The sequence below is a fragment of the Oncorhynchus keta genome, unplaced genomic scaffold, assembly GCF_023373465.1.
Source record: "Oncorhynchus keta strain PuntledgeMale-10-30-2019 unplaced genomic scaffold, Oket_V2 Un_contig_4357_pilon_pilon, whole genome shotgun sequence".
Lineage (NCBI taxonomy): Eukaryota > Metazoa > Chordata > Actinopteri > Salmoniformes > Salmonidae > Oncorhynchus > Oncorhynchus keta.
Window position 1 is genome coordinate 145001 of NW_026287727.1, and position 11592 is coordinate 156592.

The 11592-nt window shown below is 43.7% G+C and overlaps 2 protein-coding genes and 1 long non-coding RNA gene across 3 annotated transcripts in view; 1 reads left to right on the top strand and 2 right to left on the bottom strand.

Moving 5' to 3' along the window:
• Window positions 1-867, top strand: part of eci1 (enoyl-CoA delta isomerase 1) — a 12242-nt gene extending 11375 nt beyond the window's left edge. Inside the window, exon 7 of the mRNA XM_052509320.1 lies at window positions 1-867. This exon is cut by the window's left edge and continues 353 nt beyond it. The gene's annotated coding sequence lies outside the window, so the exon portion shown is untranslated.
• A 3612-nt stretch (window positions 868-4479) lies between these two features.
• Window positions 4480-5905, bottom strand: LOC127924591 (uncharacterized). The gene is made up of 3 exons (XR_008118304.1): window positions 5657-5905; window positions 5546-5619; window positions 4480-5183 (listed from the first exon to the last, which is right to left on the bottom strand). It is a non-coding gene; the product is annotated as an uncharacterized LOC127924591 (long non-coding RNA).
• Window positions 5906-6325: 420 nt separating this feature from the next.
• Window positions 6326-9014, bottom strand: LOC127924590 (deoxyribonuclease-1-like; the record flags this gene model as incomplete). Its single annotated transcript, XM_052509292.1, has 4 exons — window positions 6326-6737; window positions 7316-7364; window positions 7491-7596; window positions 8883-9014. Coding segments are annotated over 4 exons (402 nt in total), but the record flags the coding sequence as incomplete, so codon positions are not given.
• Window positions 9015-11592: the final 2578 nt, after the last annotated feature.

The following is an 11592-nucleotide window of genomic DNA, read 5'->3' on the forward strand; positions in this document are numbered from 1 at the left end:
TAGGCTCTGGTCTAAAGTAGTGCCCTCAGTCCTATAGGCTCTGGTCTAAAGTAGTGCCCTCAGTCCTATAGGCCCTGCTCTAAAGTAGTGCTCTTAGCCCTATAGACCCTGGTCTAAAGTAGTGCCCTCAGTCCTATAGGTCCTGGTCTAATGTAGTGCCCTCAGTCCTATAGGTCCTGGTCTAAAGTAGTGCCCTTAGTCCTATAGGCCCTGGTCAAAAGTAGTGCACTATATAGGGAATAGGGTGCCAGTTGACACACTACCCTGTTATATATATATATATATTAGGGCATTTTGTCAGCTGTATTTCATTCTCTTTCTGTCTGCAACCTTCATGAAACGACATGGGGTGTGTTTATTAGTGCAGACCGTAGCGAAACAGTTCAACAGAAAACGAGAACAACCGTTTCTTATTGGACAATATCGGGTAGTTCACTCCCCGTTCTGGCTCGTTTGGATCCTAATGAACACACCCCTTATTTCCCCCTGACACAATGTTTGACTGTTTTGGACTGAAACAACGAGCACTGTTACCATAGTAACCACCATGTAGGTGATTGTACAGGAAGTCATCTGGCCTTTGTCTGTGAACATAATGTTTGACTGTTTTGGACTGAAACAACGAGCACTGTTACCATAGTAACCACCATGAAGGTGATTGTACAGGAAGTCATCTGGCCTTTGTCTGTGAACATAATGTTTGACTGTTTTGGACTGAAACAACGAGCACTGTTACCATAGTAACCACCATGTAGGTGATTGTACAGGAAGTCATCTGGCCTTTGTCTGTGAACATAATGTTTTGTTTTTTCTTCGTATGATATTTTCCTGTACTGTTGGTTTGCAAGTAAACATCTGTAAAATACCTTCAGTGGAATGTGTGTTGAGTTTCATGTTCTACGATGTCACGAGTTCAGGCCAGGGTTTACTCAATTCTGTCCTGCCCCAACGGGTGGGTGTGTGTGTGTGTGTGTGTGTGTGTGTTTATTTTTTGCACTTCACAGCTGATTTGAAGTAACCAACTCCTCATCAAGCTTTGATGAGTTGAATCTGCTGTGTCGTGTTAAGGGCAACAAAAGTTAACATGCACCCAGGTGGGGCCCCAGGACCGAGTTGAACCAGGAAACCCACGCTGGCAGTGGTACGTTGTACATGTGGTCCAGAGGCAGAGGCCTGGATCTCTTCACCACCCCGAGCCACATGTTTAGATTGAGACTAAATATGTAGAGAAGCAATCTTCTAACCTTCAAACGGTTGGGTTTAAATGATCAACCAGTAGCCATGCGTGTTTAATAGGTGTTTCTGATTGGACGTCATTCCACTGGTGTCTGAGCTGTTACTGAGGGACAAACAGAACCAAACTCCTAAATGAATGTAGAATTCATACGGGCTCTTCCATCTCTGAGGGGACTAACAGAACCAAACTCCTAAATGAATGTAGAATTCATACGGGCTCTTCCATCTCTGAGGGGACTAACAGAACCAAACTCCTAAATGAATGTAGAATTCATACGGGCTCTTCCATCTCTGAGGGGACTAACAGAACCAAACTCCTAAACGAATGTAGAATTCATACGGGCTCTTCCATCTCTGAGGGACTAACAGAACCAAACTCCTAAATTAATGTTGAATTCATACGGGCTCTTCCATCTCTGAGGGACAAACAGAACCAAACTCCTAAATGAATGTAGAATTCATACGGGCTCTTCCATCTCTGAGGGGACTAACAGAACCAAACTCCTAAATGAATGTAGAATTCATACGGGCTCTTCCATCTCTGAGGGACTAACAGAACCAAACTCCTAAATGAATGTAGAATTCATACGGGCTCTTCCATCTCTGAGGGACTAACAGAACCAAACTCCTAAATGAATGTAGAATTCATACGGGCTCTTCCATCTCTGAGGGACTAACAGAACCAAACTCCTAAATGAATGTAGAATTCATACGGGCTCTTCCATCTCTGAGGGACTAACAGAACCAAACTCCTAAATGAATGTAGAATTCATACGTGCTCTTCCATCTCTTATAAAGCACTTGTTTCAGCTTGAACGTTGGACACAAACAATAACAGGAGTACAGTTCCACTGAGTTTTATTGAAACGTGTCATGGCGATGACACTCAACTGGCACCCTATTCCCTATAGAAGGCTCTGGTCCAAAGTAGTGCACTACGCCGTGAATAGGGTGCCATTTGAGAGTGTCTGAATAGTTCCTGGAGGCGGGGTCATGCAGCAGGGGCGTGACCAATCAGCTTCACCTCAACGGGGTAGTGGTCGCTGACAGCCAATGCCTGAGAGGGGGAGAGAGAGTAGAGCTGTACCAGTAAGACTGTTATTCTACCTAGCTCAACACCAACCATTTAAAATGGGCTCCTAAAATCATCCAATCCTGATTAGAAGGCAAATACAAGTCTCTTATTGACTGAGGTGAATGTTCAGTCTCTTATTGACTGAGGTGAATGTTCAGTCTCTTATTGACTGAGGTGAATGTTCAGTCTCTTATTGACTGAGGTGAATGTTCAGTCTCTTATTGACTGAGGTGAATGTTCAGTCTCTTATTGACTGAGGTGAATGTTCAGTCTCTTATTGACTGAGGTGAATGTTCAGTCTCCTATTGACTGAGGTGAATGTTCAGTCTCTTATTGACTGAGGTGAATGTTCAGTCTCCTATTGACTGAGGTGAATGTTCAGTCTCTTATTGACTGAGGTGAATGTTCAGTCTCTTATTGACTGAGGTGAATGTTCAGTCTCTTATTGACTGAGGTGAATGTTCAGTCTCTTATTGACTGAGGTGAATGTTCAGTCTCTTATTGACTGAGGTGAATGTTCAGTCTCCTATTGACTGAGGTGAATGTTCAGTCTCTTATTGACTGAGGTGAATGTTCAGTCTCTTATTGACTGAGGTGAATGTTCAGTCTCTTATTGACTGAGGTGAATGTTCAGTCTCTTATTGACTGAGGTGAATGTTCAGTCTCTTATTGACTGAGGTGAATGTTCAGTCTCTTATTGACTGAGGTGAATGTTCAGTCTCTTATTGACTGAGGTGAATGTTCAGTCTCTTATTGACTGAGGTGAATGTTCAGTCTCTTATTGACTGAGGTGAATGTTCAGTCTCTTATTGACTGAGGTGAATGTTCAGTCTCTTATTGACTGAGGTGAATGTTCAGTCTCCTATTGACTGAGGTGAATGTTCAGTCTCTTATTGACTGAGGTGAATGTTCAGTCTCTTATTGACTGAGGTGAATGTTCAGTCTCTTATTGACTGAGGTGAATGTTCAGTCTCTTATTGACTGAGGTGAATGTTCAGTCTCTTATTGACTGAGGTGAATGTTCAGTCTCTTATTGACTGAGGTGAATGTTCAGTCTCTTATTGACTGAGGTGAATGTTCAGTCTCTTATTGACTGAGGTGAATGTTCAGTCTCTTATTGACTGAGGTGAATGTTCAGTCTCTTATTGACTGAGGTGAATGTTCAGTCTCTTATTGACTGAGGTGAATGTTCAGTCTCTTATTGACTGAGGTGAATGTTCAGTCTCTTATTGACTGAGGTGAATGTTCAGTCTCTTATTGACTGAGGTGAATGTTCTGTCTCTTATTGACTGAGGTGAATGTCTCTTATTGACTGAGGTGAATGTTCAGTCTCTTATTGACTGAGGTGAATGTTCAGTCTCTTATTGACTGAGGCGAATGTTCAGTCTCTTATTGACTGAGGTGAATGTTCTGTCTCTTATTGACTGAGGTGAATGTCTCTTATTGACTGAGGTGAATGTCTCTTATTGACTGAGGTGAATGTCTCTTATTGACTGAGGTGAATGTGAATGTCTCTTATTGACTGAGGTGAATGTGAATGTCTCTTATTGACTGAGGTGAATGTTCAGTCTCTTATTGACTGAGGTGAATGTTCAGTCTCTTATTGACTGAGGTGAATGTTCAGTCTCTTATTGACTGAGGTGAATGTTCAGTCTCTTATTGACTGAGGTGAATGTTCAGTCTCTTATTGACTGAGGTGAATGTTCAGTCTCTTATTGACTGAGGTGAATGTTCAGTCTCTTATTGACTGAGGTGAATGTTCAGTCTCTTATTGACTGAGGTGAATGTTCAGTCTCTTATTGACTGAGGTGAATGTTCAGTCTCTTATTGACTGAGGTGAATGTCTCTTATTGACTGAGGTGAATGTTCAGTCTCTTATTGACTGAGGTGAATGTTCAGTCTCCTATTGACTGAGGTGAATGTTCAGTCTCTTATTGACTGAGGTGAATGTTCAGTCTCCTATTGACTGAGGTGAATGTTCAGTCTCTTATTGACTGAGGTGAATGTTCAGTCTCTTATTGACTGAGGTGAATGTTCAGTCTCTTATTGACTGAGGTGAATGTTCAGTCTCTTATTGACTGAGGTGAATGTTCAGTCTCTTATTGACTGAGGTGAATGTTCAGTCCTCTATTGACTGAGGTGAATGTTCAGTCTCCTATTGACTGAGGTGAATGTTCAGTCTCTTATTGACTGAGGTGAATGTTCAGTCTCTTATTGACTGAGGTGAATGTTCAGTCTCCTATTGACTGAGGTGAATGTTCAGTCTCTTATTGACTGAGGTGAATGTTCAGTCTCTTATTGACTGAGGTGAATGTTCAGTCTCTTATTGACTGAGGTGAATGTTCAGTCTCTTATTGACTGAGGTGAATGTTCAGTCTCTTATTGACTGAGGTGAATGTTCAGTCTCTTATTGACTGAGGTGAATGTTCAGTCTCTTATTGACTGAGGCGAATGTTCAGTCTCTTATTGACTGAGGTGAATGTTCAGTCTCTTATTGACTGAGGTGAATGTTCAGTCTCTTATTGACTGAGGTGAATGTGAATGTCTCTTATTGACTGAGGTGAATGTTCAGCCGACAAGGTGAAAAATCTGTCCATGTGGCCTCAAGCAAGGCACTTAACCCTGATTCGCTCTATGTTTGACCCTGTAAAACAACACCTATCATACTACTATGACTGACCCTGTACAACAACACCTATCATACTACTATGACTGACCCTGTACAACAACACCTATCATACTACTATGACTGACCCTGTACAACAACACCTATCATACTACTATGACTGACCCTGTACAACAACACCTATCATACTACTATGACCCTGTACAACAACACCTATCATACTACTATGACCCTGTACAACAACACCTATCATACTACTACGACCCTGTAAAACAACACCTATCATACTACTATGACTGACCCTGTAAAACAACACCTATCATACTACTATGACTGACCCTGTAAAACAACACCTATCATACTACTATGACTGACCCTGTACAACAACACCTATCATACTACTATGACTGACCCTGTAAAACAACACCTATCATACTACTATGACCCTGTAAAACAACACCTATCATGCTACTATGACTGACCCTGTAAAACAACACCTATCATACTACTATGACTGACCCTGTAAAACAACACCTATCATACTACTATGACTGACCCTGTAAAACAACACCTATCATACTACTATGACTGACCCTGTACAACAACACCTATCATACTACTATGACTGACCCTGTAAAACAACACCTATCATACTACTATGACTGACCCTGTAAAACAACACCTATCATACTACTATGACTGACCCTGTACAACAACACCTATCATACTACTATGACTGACCCTGTACAACAACACCTATCATACTACTATGACCCTGTACAACAACACCTATCATACTACTATGACTGACCCTGTAAAACAACACCTATCATACTACTATGACTGACCCTGTAAAACAACACCTATCATACTACTATGACTGACCCTGTAAAACAACACCTATCATACTACTATGACTGACCCTGTAAAACAACACCTATCATACTACTATGACTGACCCTGTAAAACAACACCTATCATACTACTATGACTGACCCTGTAAAACAACACCTATCATACTACTATGACTGACCCTGTAAAACAACACCTATCATACTACTATGACTGACCCTGTAAAACAACACCTATCATACTACTATGACTGACCCTGTACAACAACACCTATCATACTACTATGACTGACCCTGTAAAACAACACCTATCATACTACTGACTGACCCTGTACAACAACACCTATCATACTACTATGACTGACCCTGTAAAACAACACCTATCATACTACTATGACTGACCCTGTAAAACAACACCTATCATACTACTATGACTGACCCTGTAAAACAACACCTATCATACTACTATGACTGACCCTGTAAAACAACACCTATCATACTACTATGACTGACCCTGTAAAACAACACCTATCATACTACTATGACTGACCCTGTAAAACAACACCTATCATACTACTATGACTGACCCTGTACAACAACACCTATCATACTACTATGACCCTGTAAAACAACACCTATCATACTACTACGACCCTGTACAACAACACATTTCACTGCACCAATCCGGTGTATGAGATAATAAATAAAATAATATTATAATAATAATAAAACATAAACATTGAACGTTTAGCCTCGCGCTTCAATGCTGTCAGTTGTGTAGATTGACCTGATATTGTGTTGACTTCGTGCCACATCACATGACTGAGTCCACCTTTAAGAGTTAAGAGTTGTTACCGTGCTGTGGCTGAGCTTCAGGTGAGTCATGTAGTTGAACACCTCAGCCGACCCAGGGACCACTCCTCTCATCATCTCAGTGGTGGCCACCACCCTTCACAACCACACCAACAGTTAGTGTGTGTGTGTGTGTGAGTGTGAGTGTGAGTGTGTGAGTGTGAGTGTGAGTGTGAGTGTGAGTGTGAGTGTGTGTGAGTGTGAGTGTGTGTGTGTGAGTGTGTGTATGAATGTGTGTGTGACTGAGTGACTGTGTATGCTAGGTCTGACCTGTCGTGGAGGCAGTTGGTGTGTGTGTGTGTTTAATTGTGTGTGTGTGGTTGCATATGTATAGGTGCATCGGTGTCTGACCTGTCTGAGGGACAGTCGGTGTTAGAGACCGTGGTGTCAGCGTGGTCAGGTATCAGCCAGTGTGTGTGTGTGTGTGTGTGTGTGTGTGTGTGTGTGTGTGTGTGTGTATAGGTGTATAGGTGTCTCTGACCTGTCGTAGGGACAGTCTGTGTTAGAGACCGTGGTGTCAGCCAGTGTGTGTGTGTGTATAGGTGTATAGGTGTCTCTGACCTGTCGTAGGGACAGTCGGTGTTAGAGACCGTGGTGTCAGCGTGGTCAGGTATCAGCCAGTGTATGTGTGTGTGTGTGTGTGTGTGTATGTATAGGTGTATAGGTGTCTCTGACCTGTCGTAGGGACAGTCGGTGTTAGAGACCGTGGTGTCAGCGTGGTCAGGTATCAGCCAGTGTGTGTGTGTGTGTGTGTGTGTGTGTGTGTGTGTGTGTATGTATAGGTGTATAGGTGTCTCTGACCTGTCGTAGGGACAGTCTGTGTTAGAGACCGTGGTGTCAGCGTAATCAGGGATCAGCCAGTGGTATCTGTGGTCTGTGAAGAGACGTATCTGCTGCCAGTCTGATCCACTGACGTAGCGACAGCCTGCGTTGAAGTCCCCCAGCAGCACTATGTCCTGCCAATCAATCAACCAATCAATTAATTCAATCAATCAATCAATTAATTAATCAATCAAACAATCAACCAATCAATTCATTCAATCAATCAATTAATCAACCAATCAATCAATTCATCAATCGATCAAACCTTTGTGTGCAAGTCAAGTTTCATGTTATGTGCACAAGGACAGTGAAATGCCTTTTATCTTGTAAACTCTAAAACCTAACAATGCAACAATCAACATCAACGTAGTACAACACTGAACAAAACAATAAACCTAACAATGCAACAATTTCTAACATTTTACTGAGTTACAGTTCATATAAGGAAATGAGTCAATTTAAATATTCATTCGGCTCTAATCTATGGATTTCACATGACTGGGAATTAATAAAGATGCATAATTTGTTACGATGGAAATCTGGTGTATCTATGTCAAACAGTTTAGTTATATTTCAGTCTTCTGTGATGAATATAATAATATTGGGATTGAATCTCAACATGGAATACATTTAACCTCTATAACTCAATAGTATGAAGGGGTTCTTAATGTTTTGTACACTCAGTGTAAATGATGGTTATATGTCCGTATGTGTGTGGAGTCAGTATACACGTGTCAGTGTGTGTGTGTGTGTGTGTGGAGTCAGTATACACGTGTCAGTGTGTGTGTGTGGAGTCAGTATACACCTGTCAGTGTGTGTGTGTGTGGAGTCAGTATACACGTGTCAGTGTGTGTGTGTGTGGAGTCAGTATACACGTGTCAGTGTGTGTGTGTGTGGAGTCAGTATACACGTGTCAGTGTGTGTGTGGAGTCAGTATACACGTGTCAGTGTGTGTGTGGAGTCAGTATACACGTGTCAGTGTGTGTGTGTGTGGAGTCAGTATACACGTGTCAGTGTGTGTGTGTGTGTGGAGTCCATAGAGAGAAAATCAAATCAAAGCCAGTATTGAAGTCCCCTAGCAGAACTACTACAGAGGAAGAGTGTGTGTGTGCATGCCTGTGTCTGCCTGTGTGTCTGTCTGTGTGTGTGTGTGTGTGTGTGTGTGTGTGTGTGTGTGTGTGTGTGTGTGTGTGTGTGTGGAGTCCATAGAGAGGCAATCAAATCAAAGCCAGTATTGAAGTCCCCTAGCAGAACTACTACAGAGGAGGAGTGTGTGTCTGTCTGTCTGTCTGTCTGTCTGTGTGTGTCTGTCTGTGTCTGTCTGTGTCTGTCTGTCTGTCTGTCTGTCTGTCTGTCTGTCTGTCTGTCTGTCTGTCTGTCTGTCTGTCTGTCTGTGTCTGTGTGTGTGTTGTATAGTCACATTGGTGTTCCAGCGAGCTCTGACTTCAGCGGCCACATCGTACAGAGCATCAACCTCCTTCACTGCCGAGTCTGGAGACGTGTGTTGAGGAATCAAAACAAAGTTCCTCACAGCTAGAAGAGAGGGAGGGAGGGAGGGAGGTGGGGAGGGAGGGAGGTGGGGAGGGAGGTGGGGAGGGAGAGAGGGAGGGAGGTGGGGAGAGAGGGAGGAAGGTGGGGAGGTGGGGAGAGAGGGAGGGAGGTGGGCAGGGAGAGAGGGAGGGAGGTGGGAGAGGTGGGGAGAGAGGGAGGGAGGGAGAGAGGTGGGGAGAGAGGGAGGGAGGGAGAGAGGTGGGGGAGAGAGAGAGGGAGGAAGGTGGGGAGGGAGAGAGGGAGGTGGGGAGGGAGAGAGGGAGGTGGGGAGAGAGGGAGGGAGGGGGGCAGGGAGAGAGGGAGGTGGGGGAGAGAGGGAGGTGGGGGGAGAGAGAGGGAGGTGGGGAGGAGAGAGAGGGAGAGAGAGGGAGGGAGGTGGGGAGGGAGGGAGGGGGGGAGGGAGGGAGGGAGGGAGGGAGGGGAGGGAGGGAGAGGGAGGGAGGGGGGAGGGAGGGAGGGAGAAAAACACCGAAAGAGGAATGGAGAGTTAAAGATTTAATATCTTCATTAATCAAGACCGTTCCAAAATGTTTTACAGCAGTCAAGTTTTTCAAGATATTCAGCCTGGTCTCATAGACGAGATGTATATCATAGATGATATAGATAGACTGGATATTCAGCCTGGTCTCATAGACGAGATGTATATCATAGATGATATAGATAGACTAGATATTCAGCCTGGTCTCATAGACGAGATGGAACTGTAACGCTGGGAGAAGCAGGTTCAGTATTTAATAAATGAACAAAACAAGAAACACGGGTACAGACATGAACACTGGACCAGAACCAATAACGGGGAAGGAACCAAAGGGAGGTGATGGAGACAGACAGTTGAAGTGGGAAGTTTACATACACTTAGGTTGGAGTCATTAAAACTAGTTTACATACACTTAGGTTGGAGTCATTAGAACTAGTTTACATACACTGAGGTTGGAGTCATTAGAACTAGTTTACATACACTTAGGTTGGAGTCATTAAAACTAGTTTACATACACTTAGGTTGGAGTCATTAGAACTAGTTTACATACACTTAGGTTGGAGTCATTAAAACTAGTTTACATACACTTAGGTTGGAGTCATTAGAACTCGTTTTACAACCACTCCACAAATGTATTGTTAACAAATTATAGTTTTGGCAAGTCGGTTAGGACATCTACTTTGTGCATGACACAAGTCATTTTTCCAACAATTGTTTACAGACAGATTATTTCACTTATAATTCATTGTATCACAATTCCAGTGGGTCAGAGGTTTATATACACTAAGTTGACTGTGCCTTTAAACAGCTTGGAAAATTCCAGAAAATTATGTCATGGCTTTAGAAGCTTCTGATAGGCTAATTGACATAATTTGAGTCAATTGGAGGTGTACCTGTGGAGGTGTACCTTGGCCCCAGTGATGTACTGGGCCGAGGGCACTACCCTCTGTAGCGCCTTACGGTCGGATGCCTAGTATAGAGGTCCTGGAAGGCAGGAAGCTTGGCCCCAGTGATGTACTGGGCCGAGGGCACTACCCTCTGTAGCGCCTTACGGTCGGATGCCTAGTATAGAGGTCCTGGAAGGCAGGAAGCTTGGCCCCAGTGATGTACTGGGCCGAGGGCACTACCCTCTGTAGCTCCTTACGGTCGGATGCCTAGTATAGAGGTCCTGGATGGCAGGAAGCTTGGCCCCAGTGATGTACTGGGCCGTGTGCTCTACCCTCTGTAGCTCCTTACGGTCGGATGCCTAGTATAGAGGTCCTGGATGGCAGGAAGCTTGGCCCCAGTGATGTACTGGGCCGTGTGCTCTACCCTCTGTAGCTCCTTACGGTCGGATGCAGAACAGTTGCCATACCAGGCGGTGATACAACCGGTCAGGATGCTCTCGATGGTGCAGCTGTATGATGCAAAATGCTTCATGACTCTTTGCTTCTTGAAAGTCTAATATCTTGAAAACTTGCCTGCTGACACGCAACACATCTTGGGACTGACTGTATCAACTGGACTAATGGACTGACTGTATCAACTGGACTAATGGACTGACTGTATCAACTGGACTAATGGACTGACTGTATCAACAGGACTAATGGACTAATGGACTGACTGTATCAACAGGACTAATGGACTGACTGTATCAACAGGACTAATGGACTGACTGTATCAACAGGACTAATGGACTGACTGTATCAACAGGACTAATGGACTGACTGTATCAACAGGACTAATGGACTGACTGTATCAACAGGACTAATGGACTGACTGTATCAACAGGACTAATGGACTGACTGTATCGACAGGACTAATGGACTGACTGTATCAACAGGACAACAGGACTAATGGACTGACTGTATCAACAGGACTAATGGACTGACTGTATCAACAGGACTGAATGGACTGACTGTATCAACAGGACTAATGGACTGACTGTATCAACAGGACTAATGGACTGACTCAACAGGACTAATGGATCAACAGGACTAATGGACTGACTGTATCAACAGGACTAATGGACTGACTGTATCAACAGGACTAATGGACTGACTGTATCAAAGGACAGGACTAATGGACTGACTGTATCAACAGGACTAATGGACTGATGGAC